Source organism: Aethalodelphis obliquidens, unplaced genomic scaffold (genome assembly GCF_003676395.1).
Source record: "Aethalodelphis obliquidens isolate GAN/ISIS:26980383/991018 unplaced genomic scaffold, ASM367639v1 scaffold27, whole genome shotgun sequence".
Taxonomy (NCBI): domain Eukaryota; kingdom Metazoa; phylum Chordata; class Mammalia; order Artiodactyla; family Delphinidae; genus Aethalodelphis; species Aethalodelphis obliquidens.
Window position 1 is genome coordinate 981,969 of NW_020837971.1, and position 26,750 is coordinate 1,008,718.

Sequence of the window (26,750 nt, forward strand, 5' to 3'; positions counted from 1 at the left end):
GTGGATTCTAAACAACAGAAATGTATTTCACATAGATCTGGAGGCTGAGAAGTCCAAGATCAAGGTGACAGCAGGTTTGGTGTCTGGAGAGAGCCTGATTCCTGGTTCACAGATGGTTCACACTTTGCCCTGTGTCCTCATATGGTAGAAGGAGCAAGGAAGCTCTGCAGGGTCTCTTTTATAAGGGTACTAATCCCATTTATGAAGGCTTTGCCCTTACAACCTAAACATTTACCAAAGGGTCCAACTCCTAATACCATAACATGGGGATTAGGATTTCAACATATGAATTTGAGGAAGACACAAACATTCAGTTTATAGCAAGGCCTAATGAAAATTTGTATTTATTCTGTACAATATTGTATTTTATTAATGTGCAGTAATTCTTTGTATTCTGTAATTTTTGTAATTTCAAAAGGTTCTAGTTTCCACCTCCAAATTAGAATCTGTTAAATAATCCAAATTATTTAATCCAAATCCAAAATTTTGGTTTTCAATCTAACCATTTTAACTTACATTGTCTTTTAGTGAATATTTAGTGACCCCCTTAAAATAAGTTTATATCATGTTTTAAAATATAATAATGAAAGTTTAGAAAAAAATCTTTGACATAATTGTTCAAATGAGGATTTCACTTTTAAAGTGAAAGATTCTTTAATTAAATCTTGCTGGGAACCTCTGCAGTTGAGGTGCAAAGTTAGTACAACAATTCAGATCTCTGAACTTGACACTGAAATTTTAGTGTATCAATCAGCAGTGAAATATTTTCCTCAGTATTCTTATATAGGTACTCTTTTCTCTGACCTAAGGTTTTTGTAATATAGATATTTCTTTTCACAGGGACTCCTAAAATTTGAAAACTTTACCCTTAAATTAGAAAAACTTTAATCTTCTACTAGCTTTTAAATTGTATCATTCCTCTTTTTTCATTGTTTAGGTTGGTGTCTGGAAAATCATACTAGAGTCCAAGGAGCTCAGTGTGTTAATCTCTGATGGGCTTAGCCTTGAACTAGATACTTAGTGAAATGTGATAGGCCCATATCTAGCCAAAGGTGGCCCTGGTTGACTCATCAAGACTGGATCCTTTGGTTACAAGTTCACAGTGCTAAAACAGTACTGAGAAGAATGGATCAGTAATACACGAATAAAACAAAACACACACAAATAACTAAGAAAGTAAGAGAGCTGTAGTACCCAAGTCAGGCAATGAAATCTGTGATTAGTGGAAGTGCTTTTGCTCTGGCTGCCCTAACTCTGACTTTCCTCCCATTGTCAGTATTCTGAGTCCTAACTGAGGTCACAAATTTGCTGCCCAGGAGCTTGTACCCAAGAAGTGGGGGAATCAAAACTTTTCTTCTTAAAATGTTAAGCTAATGAATTGATAGATTCCTGGGGACATTCGTTTTGTCTTCTTTCACATCATAGTTTTACAGTTAGAATGATATATGTCAGTACAAGCTTGAACTTTTTCCTGTTTTACAGTTGTCACCCTTTAAAGACTTCCCACACATACTCATTTTCCTCAAATCATGTAACAATCAACTCAAATCATCAGAAAAATAGCTTAGTAGCATTTGTTTTAATGAAATATAGTTCTAACCCTCAGAACCTATGAAATCCATCTTATTTTCTATTTCATCAAAGAACTTCAGGTAATATTAAAATCGTAATGAACTTGGTTAAACAGCACCAACTTCTTCTATAGAAGTCATTTCTCTCAGTCCAAAATTTTTGTTCTTCCTAAATCAATATATATTACAAATATCAATACATATAAATTCTCTAAGCCATCAACTCTCAATAACCATTCTATAGGTCAATCTCTGGACATTTTCTCATGTCCATTTGAATTTCCTTTTAATTTAGGATATTTCTGAGCTGCGTTTCTATTCCCTAAAGTAGATACATAAGAAATAAAAACACATTTTAAGATGAGCTGAAGAAGAGATTTGTTTTTAAAAAGAAGAGTTATTAAAAGGGCAATTTTTGGAAATCTGTACATAAAACATTCTAGTGATTGGGATGGTCATTAATTAATCCTCCTTTTTTTCCCCACAAAACTTCACAGAATAACTCCAAACTTAGGCTCTACTTAGTTTGCATGGGACTCAATGAAATAAAGCATTCAGCCACATAAGGTAGTAATTATTTGTAAGAAAGAAAGAAATTTAAAATAAAGTTAAAGAGCCACTTTAAAAGAATTTACACCATTAAATATGGAACACTATTACAGACATCCCTAGCCTCTGAAGGCATGTCTAATTCTAACCTCTCCTTTGGAGAAATGATGCACCGAATTCCAGAATGGGTGAATCAAAGACATTTATTTATTCACTTCTTAAACTATCCTAGAGGCTGTCAACTTGAGTTTTATGCAGAGGCACCTTGAATAACCATTTAGGTTATAAAGGTAATTGGGGAGTTTACATGGAAACAAACATTTTCATGAATGTTTTGAGAAGGTATATGAATTTTAGTTGCTCCAGAATGTTTTGAGTTATATTTTATGCAAGTGAGTAAACCTTAAGACAAAAGACAAGAGTTCAAGTTGTGGTAAATTTAATTTTGTACTTTAAAAATTTTCTTACTGAGATTTTCAGGATCTTCATGAAGTATGGTAAAGCACTGCAGTTGGACTAGGAAAAAGGCATCAAATAAATCTGCCTAGAAGCAAGTAATATTTCTTAAATGCCAACAAGTTGATTAAGAAGAAAAATGTAACATATCAGCTTAGAATATATTTATTATTTTAGAGGAAAACCACGGTTAATACCATTACCAACTTTTTAACTATTTAAATAAACTAATTTTAGGAGTAATTGTATAGTAATTTCAGAAATACTGTATATTTGGCATGTATAAGTTATAGCGACATACGGAAGTAAAATGCCTTTAAAGAATTTTTCAAGAATAAACTAATTTAGTGTTTGAATGAAAAGAACTGGAATGGAGATAGTAATAGTGACAAACTGATTTTTAAAAAATAACTCTGTTCTCTAGACTAGCATTAATTTTCTTTTTCGTACTTTTTTTAATGGCCAAACTTACGGCACAGTGCTAAAATTTCCCCACTTGGTCACTATATTATTTGTAGATGTTTTCCAATTTCAAAAGTAAGAAAAGTGATTTTTAAAAAACATATACGCAATACTTAAGCATTAATAAATAGAGAGATTTTACACCTATTGTTAATAATGAGTAGATAGATCCAGGAAATTTAAATATTATTAAATGATGCTTTTTAAAACAGGTCTAGATAAAGTCAAGCCAGAATGTTCTTTTTCTAAGTAGAGAAATTCTATGGTTGAGTCCACCATGTTAATTCCTCCTTTCGTTTGAGTGAGACAGTAGTGATAAACTGAATTTTTTATTCCATTCAATTATTATAAAAATTATGTGACAGAAAACCCTGCTAATAAAATGCAAGTGAACACTAAGAGGTAGATGACAGATTGAAATATTTTATTTAAATTTATATTTCTTTTTACCAATAGCTCACAGTACTATGAATGACACGGATGTCCCTATGGAAACAACTGAATGCATTCAAGGTCAAGGAGAAGGTTACCGGGGCATCATCAATACCATTTGGAATGGAATTCCCTGTCAGCGTTGGGATTCCCAGTATCCTCACCAGCATGACATAACTCCTGAAAATTTCAAGTGCAAGTGAGTAAATTAGAGAAATATAAATTTCAGTAGGCCCTGGGGGAAATGAGGCAGAGTGGTTGCTTTTTACTAATTTCTGTGTGAGTGATCCTTAAACTTTAGTGTGCCTAGGGAAAATTCAGCAATGAAAAGGCAGATACATCCCCCCAGAGACTTTGATTGCTCAGGTCTGAAATTTGGACTTGAAATAATACATTTTAACAAGCACTCTTGGTGATTCTGAATCAGATGGTTGATGTACCATCCATGCTTTGGGAAACACATCCCTAGGTTTCTGATCACAGCTTTGCTCTTGCAGGTCTATTTAATAAACCTATTAGTGGTAATGATAACCAGGCAAGTTTCAAAATAGTGCCTTCTTAAATTTTCATATTAACTTTAGGGGAGATTACAAGGCACACCTTGATTTCAACCAACATTGTAAACTGATGAGTTTTCAGCCTTGAAAAAAATTATTTTTAAAATTTTGAATGAGTGATTTTTATTGTTTCTAAATTTTCTTTAAAAAGTGGGGAAATACAACAGCTGTTTAGATGAACCAAGCGGAAGAAACTGCCCTTGAATATCAATTACATAGCTGTTATGTTCTTCTCCATGGCTGCTTTTCTTCACCACTTGACTTTTGTTAGACAGACAGCCACAATGCCATGTGTTTTTAAATTGCCCACCTTGTTATTAGGAACATAAAATGATTGCTTTTAAAATTTATAACACACGTGTCATTCATAGTGGCTTTGCTGAAATAGCACCTATAAATAACATATATTGCCTTTATGTAACTGGCTTTTAATAAGAGAGCTTAACATTTCAAGATGGAGAACTATGAACATTAGTTGGCCCATCCACTGGAGAGGGGATATAGTCTATGCTTTTTATTTTATTTTTAGATTTTAAAAGCCAATTCAGAGTTCTTTGCTTAGACAGTAAATATTCATCTGTTATGTTTTTAAAATTATTTTATAATAACAAATTTAGAGTTGCCACTCTGGGGTTTATTTCCTTCATTTTCTTCACAGCAATTCACTCTCTATTTTTGACCCATGTGTTTCATACCTCAGAAATAAACATAAAAGTAGAGAGAGAAAAGAAAATGAGAAACGAATAGTTAAGGGAGACAAAGGAGACTGTCAGTGCCATGCACACTTTTTGTCAACTTCTAATGACTGGTAATACTCAAGTTAGAGATTGTGTATGTGTAAGTACCCAAATGAACCTCATCTGTAAGAAAAAAGATAATAATTATAGAAATTGAATCCACACATTTCACAATTAAAAATGACCAAAAGTTTAGCTTACGTGTTATTGGAATTTAAGCCATTCTTTCTTAATTGGTTATTTGGTCAAGGTAACCAAACATAAATGTCAAAACAACCAAAAAGTGAGCTGTGTTATAAAACTGATAAAATCTGACTCAACATTTTACTCGGAGTATTGATGCCTTTACTGTTTGTGGGCTAGCAGAGAATGGAATACTGGTTGGGTATCTCTGATTGTACTAAACACGATATGCCCCAAAACTGAGACTCTTTACAAATGACGATCCTTAAAACACTATTTGTAGGGCAGGAATAGAGACATAGACGTAGACGTAGAGAACGGACATGTGGACACAGGGTGGGAAGGGGAGGGTGGGACAAATTGGGAGATTAGGTTTGACATAAATACACTATCATGTGTCAGATAGTTAGTGGGAATCTGCTGTATAGCACAGGGAGCTCAGCTCGGTGCTCTGTGATGAACGAGATGTGGGGGGCGGGGAGGGAGGGAGGTCCAAGGGGGAGGGGATACAGGTATACATATAGATAATTCACTTCATTATACAGCAGAAACTAACACAACATTGTAAAGCAATTTTACTCCAATCAAAACAAAACAAAACAAAACAAAAACACTATAACTGAACAATACTGCCTGTGGTGAATGTACATGAATCATATAATCATTAATTCGCTTTAATAATTATAAACACTTCTCTCTTCAAGTGAAGGGAAAGAACTTAGAAAAAATATTTGAGCAAACCTTGACTCTCATTCTTGCTTAATCTAGATTAATGAGGTGCTTCTCGATATAGATTATAAACGCAGGCCTAAACTAAGATTTTTGATAGCCTCAGATCTCTGTTTAATTATCTTGCCTTAAATTAACAACTTGAAATAATTTAACCAATTATTCATCTAAAATTGCAAATTTGCGTACACTTTATGTAAAATTCAATGCACGTATTTTGTACTGACAGTTTTTTTAAACATGAGTATAAATTGGTCAGAAGAAAGAAAAGATTTTCTTCATCATTCCAGTTAATAATTTTATAAGGGTAAAGGCTTGAATATAGGTTATAAATAAGAATAGTTGCTATACAATGGCCTTAGCTATTGGCATTCACTGTTCTTACAACCTTAAATAACAGGTGTGTCAGGACCTATTTTGGCTAGATAAACTATTACCTGTTGATTTTATAACCAAACTCAAGCTTCTTCTTTAAAAACTTTTCAGTTTCTAATGGTCAATTTGGATAGTAATAAAAGTGTAGTATTTTTAATTGGGCCTAAATGAAATAATGTACCTTCCAATAGACTGAATATTAATTTTGTTAAATTATTAGCAGGGATTTACGAAAAGAAAGTACATGCTTTCTTCAAATTAGAGAGCATTATCAGGAGAGCAAATCATAAATTTCACATTTTATTTAACGTGAACCTTGCATTAAGGTAAAATCCTTTTATATACAGATAATATTAGTTTAGACTTTTTTCTTATTGTGAACTCTAAATGTCTAACTATATCATTGGTAAAATAAAGGAAGTACATGTATTACATTGACAACTTTTTCTATAGTTAGGTTATCTATATTGTAATTAGGATTTACTTTTACAGAAATATAAAATTGCATGTTGTAATCTCTAAATCAAGAAAGAACTACGTTGGAATTAAAAGAAATCTATGTAGTGAATTAAATAAATCAAAGAAATACAGAATTTAAAGAAGAAATATCTGTCATGTGTTTTGTGGCAAATGTTTGAATAGGTGGAACTTCATTTTTAAACAAGATAAATTAAAGACTACTAATTATAATAGCCTTTCTTCTGTAAAGAGAATGTGTTTCTACGTTATATACAGTCCATGAAAAAGTAATAACAGACCAGTTTTTAAAAATTGTAACAGTTGAGAGTCCACGTCTTGAAAATGAGTGAGAAGAATGAAGTGGTACTATTTCTCTCTTTCACGAAGCAGTAGTGTTTGTGTGAAACTCCAGGTCTGTGGAAGAAAAAGAATTCTGAAATCTGACAGCATTTTATTTCAGTAATGTGGGCAGTGTCAGTTGTGTATACTGAATTCTAAACTGTTATAACTATCCTAAATCTAAAACGTAGGGCTCTATTTATAGAATGCATACATTCTAGGATTCTAGAAATGTAATAACACTGACTTCACCAATGTAAGAAACCCTGGCAATTTACATTAACATGTTTATTCTCAATAGGGACCTAAGAGAAAACTATTGCCGAAATCCAGATGGGGCTGAGTCACCGTGGTGTTTTACCACTGATCCAAACATCCGAGTTGGCTACTGCTCCCAAATTCCAAAATGTGATGTGTCAAGTGGACAAGGTAATAGCTGACATTTTGCAGTGTGGGCATGATTAAATTCAATGGAAATGCCTAAATGGAGTACACATTACAGCAGAAGACTTATTTCTTGTTGCACTGTTAGCAAACAAAGTCACCAAGCCTGAAGTTGGATTTCTTTTATATATTAATTTGTTCAATATCCCTTTATTTATTTGAATGTATACTAGTGCCAGGGACAGTTTTAGGCACTGTGGATATACCAGTAAACAAAACAAAATTCTCTGACCCCACTGAACTAATGTCCAGGAAACAAAAACAAGCAAAATTAAAATGTAGGTGGGGGGCTTCCCTGATGGCGCAGTGGTTGAGAGTCCGCTTGCCGATGCAGGGGACACAGGTTCGTGCCCCGGGCCGGGAAGATCCCACATGCCGCGGAGCAGCTAGGCCTGTGAGCCATGGCCACTGAGGCTGTGCATCCGGAGCCTGTGCTCTGCAACGGGAGAGGCCACAACAGTGAGAGGCCCGTGTAATGCAAAAAAAAAAAAAAAAAAAAAAGTAGGTGGGGATAGTAAGTTAGTTTGTGTAAGTGCTAGAGAGATAAATGTCCCAGAGTTAGAGGGAGGAGGATGTTGCTATTTTATCTTTTAATGGTCTGAGAAGATCTTACATATTAAGGTAACATTTAAGGAGAACCTGAAATAAGTCAGGGAGCAGCATGTGCCACGTGCACATACTTGTAAAGAGCATTCTAGGTAGAGGAAACTGCAAATGAAAATGGCATGAGATGGGAGAGTGCTTGAAAAGTTAAAAAAGAAACAGCGCATCATTGTGGCTGGTACAGAATGAGCAAGGTTAGAGAGCAACTGGGCTAAAATTCTATAAGCCTAGTAGAAACTGGAAGGATTTACACTTCTATTCTGAAAGGGGAGAGACTCTGTTGTAGGATTCTAAGATGGGAACTAAATGATCTGTCTGACTTAAATTTTAACTGGATGACTCTGGCCGCATTATGAAAAATAGCCAGAACTCCTGACAAAGGGCCAAAACGGGAATCAACTGAATGATTGCTTCAGTAATTTAGGCAAGAGACGAGAGTGATGTGGACTGGGGTGTTAGTAGTAGAGATGATATGTAACAGTGGGATTTGGGATAAATCACCATTGTGCTTGGAAACATAGACACCATTGAAAATAATTGTTTCATGGAGCAGTGGTTGAGAAAAGTCACATTGAAATAGGTTTAAAAAATCATTTGTCAAAAATTAATAATAATGGGCTCTGGGCATTTATTGGTATATAATGAATTAGGAGTTATGATTTTTAAATAATCACATTCTTTCACATAAATTTAATTATGATGGTCGTGGCCATGGTCAGTCCTAAATCATTCTAAAAAGTCCAAGCCAAATTTAAAACTCTATTTCATGGATTTATTGCCCTGTACATACTTCTTCCATCCCCTGACTTTCCTCAGTGCCATTTTTTGTGAACAACTCGGAAAACAGTTGTAGAGGGAAGAAGAGATGAGTCCCTTTTCAATCAATTTCACTGTTCTTGGGCAGACTTTAAAGGTCAGTTGGAAATAAAGTTGAAACCAATGATTAAGGAAGGTTTGGTACCAGCTGGATCTTCTTTGTCCCTGCCTTAGTCATTTAAACAATTACTGATAATTTCTGAGTGATAGAGGCAAGTGAGAACAATTGTTTTATAAGCTTCTGATGTGTATTAAGATGCTTTTATGTACATAAATATCACTTATCAAAGATCAGGTAATAGAATATGAGGATTTGGGGTTTTGAAAGTTAAGCTGATGTTATTGCTTATATAATAGAGCTGCACATTAATAGATGAAGAAATTAGCTTTAGGGAATTTAAATAACTTGCCTGAACTCTCAAATTAGCACAACTGTGAGTCACTCAAATGCTCCTTAAAATGACCTTTCCATTACTCCATGCTTTTTCCTTTTCATTAATACTTTAACAATATATTATATTCCTTTTCTTTAACAATATATTATACCTGATTTATGCAACAATGTGCTAGGCTCTGTGGGGCAATTTGAAAATGAATAAGTCCTACTTAAGAAACACTGTTAGCCAATTCAACATACAGCTGTGAAGTTTTAACAGAGAGTTATGTCATTGTATAATACTGCCAAGCTAGTAGTATGGATTGTTACATATTTGATATGTATGCATGCATGCACACACACACACACACACACACCAAAAGGATGTTGCTCTTATCCTTCTCTATATAGAAGGAAATATAAATTCCACATATAGGTTGATGAGTTAAAAACTTTTGCTCAAATCTTGCAACATCTGATTTAACATATATATAAAAGCTCTTCCAGTTGGATATTAAATAACTCTGTTAAAAAAAAGAAAACTGAAATTGCAGAATTTCTTTAAAAATACTGATAAAACACAGTGTATTATACTATGTAAGGTACATTTAAGGCAGGAAACAAAACACAATTCACAGCTTTAAATATTTATATCAATAATATACATAATGAAGACAGGGAAATGAAATTTCCCACTCAAAGAGGTGGAGGAAAAAGTAAAACAAAAGCAACACATGAAAGAAAACAACTAAGATAAAAGCAGACATTAATAAGGTAAAGAAAAGAAAACAGTAGAACTAATGAATAAAGCCAAATGATGATTCTTTGAAAAAATTAACAAAATAGACAACCACCAGATAACTGACTCAAGAGAGGAAAAATATATGAAATAATAATTATGAAGGCAGAAATAACCAGTGAAACAGGAAAACATGAGATTATTTTATACAACCTCATGTAAAAACTGAAAATGAAAGTTAAATGGGTAATATACTAGGATAATTCAAGTTATTTGAATTGACCCTGATAGAGAAAGAAAACTTAGACTCATTCCTACAGAAGAGACATGGAAATTTACTAATAAAATATTCCACCACAAACACATCATGCCTAGATGAATTCATAGACCAGGTGATCTCAATGCTATGTAAATTGCCCTGTAGCTTAACCAATGCAGTAAAATTTCCAAATTATTTTTATGATGGAATTATAATATTGAAACCTAAACATGATAAAGGTATCACAGAAGAAAACTATAGACATCTCATTTGTAAATATTAATAGAAAAATCTTAAATGAAATTTGAGTGAACAGTTCAATAAAGAAATTAAGTAAATAATACATAATGATTGAGTGGCGTTTAGGCTGAGAACAAAAATGGTTCAGTTTTAGAAACCCATTAATATAATTCATCTTAGATGTAAGAAAAACAACCATATAACAAATCTTAATAGATTTTGAAATTACTGTGACAAAATTCATGCATTTTTCATAAAAGTACTCAAGAATCTGTGGAATACACACATACTTACACACACACCCATATATCCACTCATATATATATATGTGTATATATATATATATATATATAGTACATACATATAGATATATAGATGTAGATGTATCTCAGTCATAAAACCACCACTTACTTGATGCGAAAACATTAGAGGTATTCTTACTAAGGTCAAAAAGAAAACAAGAATGTCTAGCATCTCCTTTACTATTTAATATTGTAAATATAATTTAACATTATATTTCTCTTTAACATTGCATTGTTGATATTATTTTTTACAATAAGATAAGAAGGCATATTTATTGATTGGGTAAAAAGGCAAAAGATTTTTGTGAAAATGATATAATAGTAATATACTTGGAAATCTGAATTCAAATAATAAAAAAATCACTAAGGTAGCAGGATACACAATTAATATACAAATATTAATAGCATTCATATATGGTTTTGAAAATCTAATTAAAGAGAAAACTACATCTATAATAGGAAACAAAACTGAGAAAAACTTAGGAATAAACTTAGGAAAGTTGTTGAAATCTATGTAATTAAATTTTAAATTACTACTGAAAGCCCCAAATTGTACTTTAACATGTAGAAAAACATCCCTTGTTCTTGATATGAGAACTCAACATCATAAATACATCAATTCCATCTAAGCTAATTTGTAAATTTAATGTGATATTTTCTGATATCAAAAACTTCATTCTAAATTTTTCCTAGGAGAATAAACATGTAACTATACTAAGAAAAACCTTGAGAAAGAAGAGTGATGAGAGGTAAATAACCCTATCAGATGTTAAAATATTTTATAAAGAGTTTATAATTAAAAGAATGTAGTTCTAGCACATAAATAAATTGACAGAACACAGAATCCAAAAATAGACTCCTTACTGAGATTACATTTAAAATGTGGCACTATATGTCACTGGGTAAAAATAAACTTTTAAAATATAATAATGGATCAATAAAGTACCGTTTGGAAAAATAATAAAATTAAATCCATGCCTTACACCATACCCGAAAATAAACTCCAAATGGATAAGAGATGTAGTGTAAAAAGGGATACCATATATATACTAGAAGTAAACTTGGAAAAATGCCTTTATAACTTAGATGTGGCGATATGCTTTTAATTAACACTAAAAATCTAAAGGCAATAAAAGAAAAAAATAATAAGCTACATCAAAAACTTGCCATGGCAAAAAACATAAACAAACCCATCATATTTAAATTCAAAAGACAAATTTGGAAATAAGTCTTAAAATGTATATCACAGATAAAGATACATATTTTTAATATATAAAAACTGTGAAAGCGAAAGGTATAGGACCAAAAAATTAAATAATGGACAAAATACATGAACAGAAAGATTTCTTTAGAGAAAAATATAAAAATTCCCTTAAATACATGAAAATTATGCTTAAATTCACATGTAACAAGAAAAAACTAAAATATAAGTGTTGAGATTTTTCATAATATGAGACTTTTATTTCTCACATATAAATTCACAAAAATTCAAAAGCTTGACAACACTATCTTGGCAAAGCTGTATGGGGAAATTAACTCTCATGCTTTGCTCTTGGGAGTGCAAAATGATAAAAATCCTTATGGAACAGAATATTACAATAATTAAATTACATATACATTCACCTTTTGGACCAATAATGCACTATTTGAATATACAGCTCCAATAATATGCAAAAACATATGCACGAGTTTTTCATTGCAGCATTTTCTGTACTAGCAAAACAACCCAAATCTACTCTGGCGAAATCACACAATGGAATACTGCAAATTTGCAGAAAGAATGATAAAACTTTTCATGAACTAATATGAAGTGATTTTCAGGTATATTATTAATTAAAAAAAAAAAAGCACTAAAATATATATTTGGTATTCTATTAGTAATAAATAAACGGATTTACTACTAGTAATAAAGAATGGGATATAAAAATACATATATAGTATATACATATAATTATATATTTATATTACATATGTATGTGTGTGTGTATACATGTTTGCCAAAAAAGTAAAAAAAAAAAAAAAAGAAATACAAGAGCCATAAACAAGAAACTAATGAAATTGGTTACTTGTAACGGTGGGTAGTAGTGGGTAGAAATATGACACAGAAGCAAGAGGGAAAATGAGAACACTCTGAATACACACTTTCATATAGTTTTGACTATCAACCAATATTAATGTTTTAATAATGCTTTAAATGTTCAAAAAGTAATCTCAAGAAAGATGGAAAAAAACACGGAAATGTGCCTATCTGTATATCAAATAGATACCATTACTACAGAATTTAGAAAAAAATTCCAAATAATTTTTAAACACAATTTTCTGACTATATATAGCCTCACTGGAATACATTTAAAGTTAGATAACTTTAAATACCTTTTGAACTTTAAAGTGTAATTTTGCTGTATTAGGATGTAGCAGCTTTAACATTATTTTGTGTGCATTGGAGAATTCAGAAAATGAGGAAAAATACTGATGTTACCTAGAATCATGGTTCTCACTATGGGAGAAGAAATACACAAATGAAGAGGAGACAAGGAAGAACTCTGGTGCTAGACTGGAGTCAGAGGGATCAGTTACTCATGAAGACACACACACACACACACACATGCACACACTTCCCAGCTCTATCAAATGAAAGGGACTAGAAACAATGGTACCAAATAGCAATGAGCACACATAGCACCCACGTCTTCTCCTTACCTTTCATCACTAACATAAACAATGGCTCCTTGGTGAAATTGAAGATTCCAGGCCTGGGGCAAGAAAAACATAAAGTGAAGCTGGAATATCTTATGCCAGCAAGTTAATAAGTGCTCAAAATTTATGTCTTCCTCTCAAAAACCCATAACCCAGATCTAATCATGAGGAAACCATCAGACAAACCCAACTGATGGACATTTTACAAAATACTAGTTCTCCTTAAAACTGTCAGGATCATCAAAAAACAAAGTCTGAGAAAACTGTTACATCTAGAAGAGCCTTAAAAATCATGACAGTTAAATGTAAGGTGGTATCATGTGGGATCCTAGGACACAAAAAAGTACACTAGGAAAAAACTAACAATTTAAACAAAATATAGGTTTCTGTTAGTAATAATGCATCAGTATGGTAAATAGTTGTGAGAAATCTATCATACTAATATAAGATAGTAAAAGTAGGGGGAACTATGTGGTATATTAGAATTTTCTGTACCAACTTACAACTTTTCTGTAAATTAAAAACTATCCTAAAAAAAGTTTGCTAAGAAAAAAAACACCTAGCTCATATTCAAATAAAACGGTGGTAGTGGTAAGGAGGATCTCTTTCTCTAATACAGAAAACACAGGTGTAAAATCAAAAATGTATCAAAGAGCAGTACCAATATATCACATTGCACAATTGTTTTCTTCAGTAAGAAATTATCTGAAGAATTTACTACCTAACAGCCCGAAGTTTAACCTTTCCTAATGTAGAAAAAAATAGCACTGTCAGAGGAAAATATTTTAACTGATATATTCTGCATATGTACAAGAATTGGATTTTACAAATTTATGCTTTCTGAAAACAATTTTATTGTATATGGTAATGACTGATATATTATCTGTATCAAATCCTATCCTATTTGAGTTTTTCTATCTAAGTTCAAATTTATGGATATCAAAACATGACTATTGAATATATTATTATATTTCCTTTTTACTAAATTAACTAACTCCTGGACAAATTATTATTCATTTAAAAATTTTATTAGAATTTGTACCTATTATTTATTCTAATCACATAGCATAATTAAAACCAATGATAATATACTATGGCTTACCAACTTTAAACCAGAGAATAATCTTAATGTTAACGTACGTTTGTAGATAATATTTTATAGTTAAAACTACAGTTTTTATTCATATAAAAATCAGAATTCTTAAATAGTTACTATTAAAATATGCAGGATTATTTCAAAATATGGAATAGTGTTTCTTTTCAAATGTAGAACTGCAACTTACATATTTGAAAGAACTTAACTTCTTTTTATTATTTTTTAAAATTCCAAATACGGACACTTCTATAAATGTTTAATAGAACGCAAACTGCTCAGTTGAGAAAAAGTGAAAAATAAAACCACATGGGAAATGATAAAAGACACAGGAGCCATTTTAACATGGCTTCCATTGGCTAAAGATGGAACAATATGAGCATCAAAATGAACAACAGGAATAGATAATATATCATGCTGAATAAAAAGAGAATCCATGAGTCCATATTTACATTACTACTTCTACTAGAAGACTACTACTACCACTGCTACTACTACTAGTAGTAGTACTACTACTTAAATGGAAGGAGTAGAGGAGAAGGAAAAACTTTCATTTACAGAAGAATAACAAGAAAGAAAGAAAAGTAGGAAATAAAAAAATCATTTTAAAACCAGCAGAGTAATAACTGATTCATGCAAAATTAATCAAAGTATGCCTAAGCCATTTTGTGAAAATTTGTTTGGGAATAGGATGTAGTCAGCCTCAAAGGCCTCAAAATTTTTTTGTTTGTTTATCTTATATATGAAGAGAAGTTTTTCCTTTATACCACTTAACCAAGTTATCAAACTCATCAACGATAATTGAACAAACTGCCATCATGTGTCACATGAAATAATCCTGAAAAAAGGACAAAATATCACCTAGGCAATATTTCTGTATTTAACTTGATTTCATTCATGAGACACTAATGAGGCAAAATGAAATTAAAGAGCATTTGTGAAACAGCTGGCTTGGATGACTCAGAATGTCAATCTCACGAAAGACAAAAATCAAAACACAACAAATGTGACTGGTATATGAGTGCTCATTATATCATTCTTGTGACTTTCCTGTGGAGTAAAATTTTTCAGAAACTATTGGAAAATATAAGTCACTCACAAAATTCTCATTTCTTTGGTGTCCCTAAGAGCCACTCACTTAATTTTTTCTTTGAATTTGTAATTTGATACATAAACTTTCATTTTAATGAAGAAGAAATTTGACTAAAAATAAAGATATTTTATGAGAGATAGTTAAGTGTCTTTGCTTTGTACAGATTTCAGTGCTTTGTTTTAATTTTTATGTTGATTTTCATGAATTCATATGCTTGTAAAAGAAGTCTTTGTCCTATACTCCCTAGTATTCATTAGTCTTCTTTCCATATATTTTATGTTTAGATTGTTATCGTGGGAATGGCAAAAACTATATGGGCAATTTATCCAAAACACGATCTGGACTAACATGTTCGATGTGGGACAAGAACATGGAAGATTTACATCGGTATGTAAATTTCTTTCTTTCAATATATAGTATGTAGTGATAACAGCAAATAGGTATATTGAGGTACATTGGTATTTCTTTCTATTCATTTATATATTATAGTAAGCTAATAAAAACATTCGATTGATCGTTCTGTGCAACTCAATTTAACATTTTCTCTCTACGTGGCAAACTTAAATAAACAATTCAAAGCAGTACATATTTATTGAGGATTTACTATGTGTTCTGCTGTGTAACAGGTGCCTCGGGAACATTAACAAAAAGAACATTAACATACATTTGGGCTCCACCTTTAAGCATGATATAGTCATACGGAGAAAACAATTACACAACTGGATAAGATATTGTATAATGAAATGCCAAATCTAGTGTTTCAAATAGTATATTATAGGATTATATTCTCATAATTATTAATATTAGTTTATAAAATTGATAAGTGACCATCTTCATGTATATACACACCTTAAAATTCCACTTAACTACTAAAAACTTATTGAGACATGTTTCCTTGTATAGCTTTATTCTGATACACATGATTTTTCTATAATTAAAGAAATGGATATGTAATTGAAAAAAATCTATATATTTCAGAGAATTAGAGATTTTGACATTGGACATATTCACAACAAAAGCAGTTATCTTCCACTTGACCCCAGCAGTAGTGCTAGTGTGTTTGAAATTACAAAAGACGTATGAGACATAGTTGCAACATAGAACAGAGTTTTATTAAATATCCTGGAATATATACAGCAGGATTAAAAGAAAAATGGTAGTGTCATTTTTTTTTTTTTGCGGTACGCGGGCCTCTCACTGTTGTGGCCTCTCCCGTTGCGGAGCACAGGCTCCGGACGCGCAGGCTCCGGACGCGCAGGCTCAGCGGCCATGGCTCACAGGCCCAGCCGCTCCGCAGCATGTGGGATCTTGCCGGACCGGGGCACGAACCCGTGTCCTTTGCATCAGCAGGCGGACTCTCAACCACTGCGCCACCAGGGAAGCCCACTAGTGTTATTTAATAAAGTATCTACAACATGGTTGCTTTCTGTGAGTTGTTATCTCATTTGACCATCATAATCCTATATGGAAGATATTTCTGTATGTGTGAATAAGAATTTAAGGATCCAGAGAAGTTGAGTCATTTTGCTCCTGGTTCCACTTTAGCTTTAAAGTTCTTATTCTCTTTCAAAATTTACTCACTAGTGGATGGTATTTTTTCGACTAATTTACTTCACAAATAGTGATAGTTATAAAGCAGTGTTCTCTAACATAAATATGCAACTGACATATGTAATCGCACTTGTACTTTTTAAGTTTTCCAGTAGCCATACTTACAGAAGTAAAATTAAACAGGCAAATTTTTAAAATAATGTTTTTATTAATCCAATATTTCTAAAGCTTTTCATTTCAATATGTATTTAACATAAAAACTATTAATGAGCTATTTTACATTTTTATATTAAAGCTACAAAATTTGTTGTATATTTATAATTATAGCACCTTTCAATTTGGACGAGCCACATACTAGCTTTTCTGTGGTTACTCTGGCTAGTAGCTACTGTATTGGACACTGTAGCTCTAGGACTTCAAAGTTAAGCAGAATTCTGACATCATGGATCTCACTCTAGTATGGAATGGCAGAAAACAGCAAATGCCAATGTCATATTAGAAAATCCACGAAAAAAGCATATTTTATGTTATGGGGCTGCAAACAAGTGACACCCACACTTAAATGGTCAGGAAGTTTTCCTACAGGAAGGGATGTTAGTTGGGACATACGTAATAAGAAGGAGTTAGTCAAAGGAAGTGTAGGAGGAAAAGTACATCAGGCAGAAGAAATAACTTGTTCAAAAGCCCCAAAATGGAAGTGTATAAAAATCAGAAATAACTTTAATAAGTTTGAAACAGTATAATTTGGTTAATGTCCAGAGAAGAAATTCTCCAGTGGCAAAACCATACAGGACCCTGTAAGCTGTGTTAAGAAATTTGAAGAAAAAAGAAACGAAATTGAGTTATTTGTAGTGAGGTGGATGGACCTAGAGTCTGTCATACAGCGTGAAGTAAGTCAGAAAGAGAAAAACAAATACCGTATGCTAACACACACATATGGAATCTAAGGGAAAAAAAAAAAAGGTCATGAAGAACCTAGGGGTAAGACGGGAATAAAGACACAGACCTACTAGAGCACGGACTTGAGGATATGGGGAGGGGGAAGGGTAAGCTGTGGCAAAGTGAGAGAGTGGCATGGACATATATACAATACGAAACATAAAATAGATAGCTAGTGGGAAGCAGCCGCATAGCACAGGGAGATCAGCTCGGTGCTTTGTGACCACCTAGAGGGGTGGGATAGGGAGGGTGGGAGGGAGGGAGATGCAAGAGGGAAGAGATATGGGAACATATGTATATGTATAACTGATTCACTTTGTTATAAAGCAGAAACTAACACACCATTGTAAAGCAATTATACTCCAATAAAGATGTTAAAAAAAAAAAGAAATTTGAGTTTTATCCTAAGCATTAAAGGAATTCATTCAAGAATTTTAAGCAAGAATTGGCATGATTAAAATTAATGCTGATTTCAACACTGATATTTTTAAAAGCATTTTTAGAAATATGGTGGGGTGGATCTAGCTCTTCACGGACTTGTGAAAGACAACTGTAACCAACTCTGCCTTCAGTGATTCCATATTAGAAGTCTGACAGTTTTATGGTGGAAGTAGTTACAGTTACACTACAGAAATATGCAAGAACAACAAATAAAGACCCTCTGCCCCCATACACACTTCAGAGTGCTAGTTGTTAAACATTTACCAGCATACCACTGGAAACACGTCACATATTTATTCAGGGATGCAATGGTTATAACTCAATTCATTGAGTTTAGGTTTGCCTTTGGAAATAGTTAAAAGTCATTTGGAACCAACTTGTAGGATACTGATGAATGATTAAGTTGCACGGTACCATTTTGGTTTAAGTACAAACTGTGACTGAGTAAAGAGGTAACACTGTGTGGTGGTTTTGAACACTGACTCTGGAAAGAGCCGTGTGTTCAAACACTTGTTCTACAGCTTAAAAACCATGTGACCCTAGAAAAATTAATTGTCCTCTGTGGATTTCAATTTCGTCAAATACAAAATTGCATAATCTTCAAGCCTGTCTCATCAGGTTGGTCTAAGGGCATATATGTAAGTCATCTGTAATAGAATATGTCACATAGTAAGTATTGTATGTCTTTACTGTCGTATTGGTCCAAAAAGTAAATCCAAGTTTAGTAAGATAGCTCAAGTTTCTATGTTGAAGCTCTTCCCAGTTTTTTAAAATGACACATTAATTATGTTCAAGCATGGTAGTAATTAGTAATCCAAAACAAATTAAGTTAGGATGTATAGTTTTCATGACATGGTCAGGATGGCCATGTGGAATTTGACTTCTTTAATGTTACTGAGGTAAATGTAAATATTGATGTTATATGAGTGGGCATGGTCTTATAACATAGAGTATTTTTGCTTTACTTCTGTAATAAATTTAGTTAAGATGTAAAATGAGAAAGGCTGAAGTGTTACTCAATTATCTGTCAAAAAATCATATTTTGTAACTATATGACCAATGAAATTTTAGAATTTAATAATTTTATTAGCACATTATTATTGTTTTCCGTGTATCTTCCAGTACGTTGTCATAGTAATGTTGCTAGTGATGCTTCTTTACATGTTTCTGAAACATGAAAAAATACTTTTGCAATAGCTTGCATTTTCTATGCATTTTCTAACTTAGATCTTTGTCACAGGGGTATTGTTACCTTGCCAGTATAGTTATTAAATAGAAGCAAAGTCATAAGATCTTTTATCACTTTATCTATGCTGATTATTCAGCCTTATTCCTGAGTTAAAGAACATCCTTCCAAACTGCAAGAACAACAACAAAATAAGTCTCAAAAAAAAAAAAAAAAAACAAAATTCACAGCAGGTAGCTTGTGTTGTATCTGTAATGAAAGTTATGCACTAGGATTATATCTTCTTCGTGACATTTTGTTTCTCTTGGACAAGATGTGCATTTTGTGATGTTCAGAGTTTGTTGTTTATGCAGGCATATCTTCTGGGAACCAGATGCTAGTAAGCTGAATAAGAATTACTGCCGCAATCCTGATGATGATGCCCATGGTCCCTGGTGTTACACGGGGAATCCTCTCATTCCTTGGGATTACTGCCCTATTTCTCGTTGTAAGTATATTTTGTGATCTTTTTCAGGTGAACCATTTTAAGTATACTGCATGCCCTCTAAAATGATACCTTAACCAGAGGTGGAAATAGTATAGGAGGGCTAGAGTTGATCCCAAAATAAGGATGCATTCCAGACAGCAACACACATACAACTTCATCTCTCCTCTAGACAAGGGGACAATCTGCTGAACTTTTAAAAGAGATTTTCCTCCCTCAGAAGATTTCTATTTGGAATTCAGAAGTAATACATGGCCATTGTTCTGACTGGGCTAGACAGACCTCTCCGCCCCCCACCCCACCAATAAATACTAACTGTTCAGCCTCTGAAAGTAGCAGAGCTCTTAGCAAAGTCCCCAGCCCACTAACAGGCCCATAAACACATCAGAGATAGTTGTGCTTCCATTATCTTCTCAGCTGTTTAGGCCAAGACTAAGAAGCCTAAAACATTCCATCTACTTCTCTGAGCCCAAGATGATTTTGTTTAAAAAGTATTAGCACATAAAGTAAAAGATATACGTAAAATGTATAATATATGTCTGATACACTTCATGTAAAAGAGCACCTATATAGCAATAAGTAAAAGATGAGATGATTCGAGAAAACTGAAGATGAATCTTCAAGAATAAACTTAATAAACAAATGAAAAGATGTTAAAACTTAATAGTAAGAAAATATAATAATTATAATGAAAAGATAAAAGCATAAGAAATCATTTCCACCTATCAGGTTGGCAAATAAGAAGGTGATTGCTAATGCCTAATATTAGTGAGAACCTGGGTAATCAGACTCTCTCAATACTGTGCTGCTCTGTGTACTGGGAAGCCTGTATTGAAGTCAGTTTGGGGAAACGTATCAGGATTTTCAACCTCTGCACGACTGACATTTTGTGCTGGATAAACCTTTGTTATGGGAGGCTGTCCTATGCATTATAAGATGTTTGGTAGTGTCCCTGGCCTCTACCCACTAGATGTCAATAGTATCACCTCCACTGAGAACTGCTAATGGAGAGTAATGTATATTGAGATGAAAATATATCCTCAATATGTTATTGATTGAGTGAAAAAGACTTATAAAACTCTCTTAGTAGCAAGAGACCATTTTACTGTAGTACATGTCTCACAGCTCTGTTTATAGTAGATATCTATTTTTTTTTTTTTTGCGGTACGAGGGCTTCTCACTGTTGTGGCCTCTCCCGTTGCGGAGCACAGGCTCTGGATGCGCTGGCTCAGCGGCCATGGCTCACGGGCCTAGCCGCTCTGCAGCATGTGGGATCTTTCCGGACCGAGGCACGAACCCATGTCCCCTGCATCGGCAGGCGGACTCTCAACTGCTGCGCCACCAGGGAAGCCCTATAGCAGATATCTTTAAACACTATGTTAAACTGCCTTCTTGTTTAAAAAAGACTCGTTTTATATGTTCAATAAGAGTCCTGTTTTAAGAATATTTTTCACGTGAGACAAGGCAGTAGCAAGTACCTTGAAAATAGCAGCAAAAATACTCACTTTAAAAGAGATTAGATTAAGAAATGATATTTGCTTTAAAACATAAAACACAAACACAAGTCTATATTTTCCATAATATACATCAAATTAAAGAGATAATTTCTCACCATAAATTGTAACACTAGTCACGTTTCCTGAAATTTTAGCATAAAAGCAAACTTTTAAAATATGATGTTAATCAATTATATCTATAGTTAAAACTTGGAACTTCGCAATCTATTTTTAATTAAGAAATTTTCTATAATAGTAAGTAAATATCTTATATGTTCACAAAGAAATAGTATTTCATATTGTTATATTTCATTTCATCAGCTTTAATCATAGCCTTTCAAATTAATTAGTGTTCTCCTAATGTTCCTAATTTATCCCAGATTAGGGTTTGCATAGGTCCTGAAAATGTTCTTTTATAGAAGATGTCTTTCTGGTTTTAACATTAAAATAAACAAGCAAACAGACCAACCTTTCCAACCTCTCTGGTGTACAAAAAAATTTTTTTAATGGTGAAAGTTGTTATTTTTTCTAAGTATTAGTTTTATTTCATGGTACCTCTTTGTGAAGTTTCTACGATTAAGAATAATGGAGGCTAATAGACTCTTCAATGACCTAGGAAGAAGGATAAAAGTCAATGACCTGGCTTCTAAAACAAGTTCTATTGCTTTCTCTATAGAATTCCAGATTTCTAAAAATCACAGTAGCCTAATTTTAGTACGTAGATATAGTTAAGAGTAAAATGTTCCCATAGAGAACTGTGATTTGGCTTATAAATTTGAGACAAGACTCTAATAACTTTAAAGTTTTTAAAGCATATTTTCAACTAACATTTTTAAACTAAAAGTAATGTGCTATTGAAAGACTTCAGCGTGTTGCTAGTATTTGATTAAATGCTACTGCAGATAACTCATTTATTTCAATGTATTCTGAACATTAATTAATTTCAACAAATATTTCTACACTGTCATTTTTCTAAATAATATTTATAGCCAGGATTTATTTACAGTTTTCTTGCTGGTGAAAGGCTAATAAAATTTATCTATAGAAGATTTGAGTTCTTATTTATTTAACTTCAGAGACTATATATCATTTTCATACTGCACATTTGTATTACAAACATGTAAAGGTTTGTATTCCTTTTAAAAAAATGCTTACAAAATAATATTTAACATATATTTTTAAGGTTCTCAAGATGCAAAAATAAAACTGTAGAAATGTCTATATTTGTCTATACACATATACACAGTATATCTTAGAAAATTCTTAAGTATTAAGAGAGCATAGTGGTTTAGAGTTTCAACTCTGATTTCCTGGGTAAGGATTTCAGTTCTATCACTTTAAGTGCCTTGGGTAAATTACCTCCACCTCAGTTTGTATTTATTTATTCATTTGTTAATAATTTTAAATTGTGCTCCTATTGTGTGCAAAGCCCTATATATCATTCTAGGTATAGAAAATATAAACAATGTTTCCTACGCTCAAATCGTTTTCAGTGTACAGAGGAGACATTTTACATACATAATCGCAAATAAAGTCATTTAAATACATACATATTAATATTAAAATATATAATAAGAATGGGAATACAAATGTCAGCGTGGAAAAACGTGTGCTGTTCATAAAGTTTCGAATTTGAGTTGAAACTTTAAGGATCTATTAAAAGAAAGTTTTATTTATGTTTTCAGTAAGAGCACATGTTTGGTTCTGAGGCCATACACACACACACACACACACACACACACACACACACACACACACACTCCTACACTTCCATAGGAAAAACTTTTATCATTGACATGTTTTCCTTCTTCAAATTTAAGGTGAATCAATATAAAGTAAGATTTGTATCATATATAGTTGTTCAGATTTGAGTACTATGGTGGAGATGTAAGGGAAAAGTAAAAGAGGAGAAGTGAAAATAGTATTTTAAGGTAAAATGGAAAAGGCCTAGAAAGCAGAAGAAACTAGAATGCTTTCAAAAAATTCATAATCTAACCAGCAACTCAGAATCTCTAGAAATCTGATTTTAAGTGGTAATGCAGCTTCTTCTAAATTGTGAGAAATGTTGGCTTAGAGGAAAATCTATATATATATACTCTTAATTATTAAAGCCCCTAAATGATAAGATCTACACATTTTAAAAAATTTAAATATTTTAGTAAGGTACAATAATGAACGAAATACTTTGTTGATGTATTAACTTGATGCATAGAAATCGGAAACTTGATATGCAGTTAAGAATACAATGAATAGTGTAGTCTTTCTCACCACAAACGATACAAAGAATAGATATCTAGTTTTTTATTTTAGAATTTTTATGTAAATAACTTGAGTGGAAAAAGCAATATCCTTGATGTTTTAATGACCACAGTTGGCCTCCATCCTAATTTGTACTGTGAACTAAAACAATGACCTCAGGTGACTAAGACAAAACCATCCCCAAGAATAAACTAAAGGGAAAGGGAAATGATGAAATTTGTATGTTTACGCTTATTCACTTAAAATATCTAGATCTGGAAAATGGACATAAATAAAAACGCTTTAGCATGTATTAATTTTCTCAAGATTTCCCATAAATAAAAATCAGATTTGCGTCTATTACAAAGGAATCCATAGGCCATTTTTGTTTTGTTGCCGGTTTATTTGAGCTCAGGGCACTTCCAGAGACTAACAACCAGCTGGGTCTAAACAATGCCTGACTAAACTCTATGTCATCAGTTTTGGACAGTCACACACTAAATTCCAGGAAATGTACTTCATTCATTGCTACTTAAGTATTTTCAAATCCTAGCATCCTCCAAGCCTTTCTCTTGGCAGCAATTAAACCCCACTCAGTAGGGAGGTTGTAAAAAACTAGTAAGTATGAAATTTTAGTTATAATTTATTGGCAGTTTCTGGTGTTCTTTTTTTTAAATACTTTTCCCCTTACTACCTAGAAAAACCAGTCTTTGAAATATACTAACAAAGCATAATTATATTTGGCTATCCCTCTTTTTCCATGAGTGACCTTGATTTCTATCTTCTCGAATTCTTAAAAAAGTTTTCTGAAACATAGGAAGTTTTAATTATCCTTAACCATAAGTAAAAAAAGTAATTTTCAGAAAAAATATAAATGGGTCAAATTAAAGCTACATAGTTTATCTATATGAATGGCCCAAATAAACAATAATAAGCATTAGGGCTGTTCGGTGGAATGTTCATTGTGTACGATGTTTGGCATCTTGGGAGAATGAGGCAGCTCCTTGGTGCTAGCAGTGTAATTCAAACTGCCAACATCCATCAAACCACATACCTGATAACCTTCACAGTCATAAAACAGGGCTTTCCTCACATGACCCACTACCAGTAGGTGCATGCTTTCAACTTTGTCTAAAAGTGATACATAATTACTCAAAAGAGTATTATTGCATTTTATTTTTGAATAAAATGTAAAGAATTGTAGTAAATTATCCATTTATGGATATTTGGATTTCAATACACAATTCTGGTTCTATATAACAGAAATATGTATGTAAAAATTATGTATATATATATATATTTGTTTTTACAGGTGAAGGTGATACCACACCTACAATAGTCAATTTAGACCGTAAGTAATCTTTCAAAATAATATATGAGTCTCTATGTGTCAGAAGTGATGTCATTATTTTCTTCATAGAAAAATAACTTATCATTATATAAACTTCCATCATAAAAATAAAATAATCTATTTTATTTTATTTGAACATTTTTTTTCTGTGTGCATGTGTAAAGGTGTTACAAAGGCAACTGCATACTGAATATCAAAATTCAATGTTCTGTCACAAAATATGTTATATTTAACTTTGAAAAAAGCACGTATATTGCTTTTACCTAATTGGGGGCAGAAGGTATCCATTGGACTTTCACCATCCTTTAAATTAAATCAGGATGCTACAGTCAGAAAGAATGAAACCAGAAGGTTGGAAAATTATGCAGTGTCTTTATCCTGCTCTATCTTTAAAGCTCTTTGCATGCTCTACGAGGCAAAAGATGACACAATCTGAGAGGTTCAGTTAATCCTCAGCTTAAGGAAATCTGTTGGGAGCTGCTTGTATCCGATTTTCACACATTTTTTGGGCTGAAGGAAGTTACTCAAATGTTTTGATTTAAGAGACCACCTGCTGTGTCCCAGGCTGAAGAGCAAATGGAAATCTATTTTAGACCATGGACAAGAGTGGAAAGGATAAGGCAAGGAACACCAAGGAGGGTCAGGAAGAAGTTTACTTCAAAGAATTCTAAATTATATCTTTTGGATATAATGATTTAGACATAATTATGTCATTTGGATTAAAATTTCAATTAATATAACTTTGGTAACATGTTGCAAAATGGTTCTACATTCTTACTATACAAATTCATGAGTAATAAACCAAATATAGTTTTTTTATTTTCACTTACGCTATTGCTTTTCATTGACATTTAGAAATAAGCACTGTAAATAACATTGTTCCATTTTATGTTGAGGTTGTTAAGGGAAATACAATTAATGTTAGACCTGAAGAACTTGTACCTAGTGAGCAAAGCCACTCTCACTATCATGGTAATGCTGTTGACCTTGAGTTGATTAGTTTTTCTGTGCTACCCATCTACTTAGATGAGGATAGCAAACATTTTGGGCCTGATTTGGCACTGTAGTTACGCTATTTACCTTCTTTTGTCCAAAATGTTCTTCTGACACAATTACAGTAGTTACATTTGTGTAGTTACCATTGCACTAAAGAAAGCTGACAGGCACGGATTATTTCAAAATGTTTTATCAAAATGTTATGTTTGGTCCTCTTTTTAGATCCTGTAATATCTTGCGCCAAAACAAAACAGTTGCGAGTTGTAAATGGGATTCCAACACGAACAAATGTAGGATGGATGGTTAGTTTGAAATACAGGTAATTATTAATAGACACAAATCATACATATCTGGATTATTTGCAAAAGTTATATTCCCAGCAGTATGGCCACGGGTAGTCGTGCAGGTTGTGCCCTCCACAAGGCACCTGTATGAGGGGGGGCACAAGAGGGGACTAATCACATTCTGCTTGCCAAAAGCCATGGATTTTGCAATTTGTGCCTCCAGAGATGGTGCCATTTTAAATGCTTACAAAGGTCCCATATGTGTTTGCATTG

General features: G+C 32.7%; 1 protein-coding gene across 1 annotated transcript in view; it reads left to right on the forward strand.

Moving 5' to 3' along the window:
- Window positions 1–26,750, forward strand: part of HGF (hepatocyte growth factor) — an 81,958-nt gene that overhangs the window by 46,254 nt on the left and 8,954 nt on the right. Inside the window, exons 9-14 of the mRNA XM_027123785.1 lie at window positions 3,495–3,669; window positions 7,151–7,278; window positions 15,796–15,898; window positions 19,982–20,115; window positions 25,159–25,197; window positions 26,416–26,512. Of these exons, the coding sequence (XP_026979586.1) occupies window positions 3,495–3,669; window positions 7,151–7,278; window positions 15,796–15,898; window positions 19,982–20,115; window positions 25,159–25,197; window positions 26,416–26,512 (676 nt within the window). The remainder of the gene's footprint in view (window positions 1–3,494; window positions 3,670–7,150; window positions 7,279–15,795; window positions 15,899–19,981; window positions 20,116–25,158; window positions 25,198–26,415; window positions 26,513–26,750) is intronic.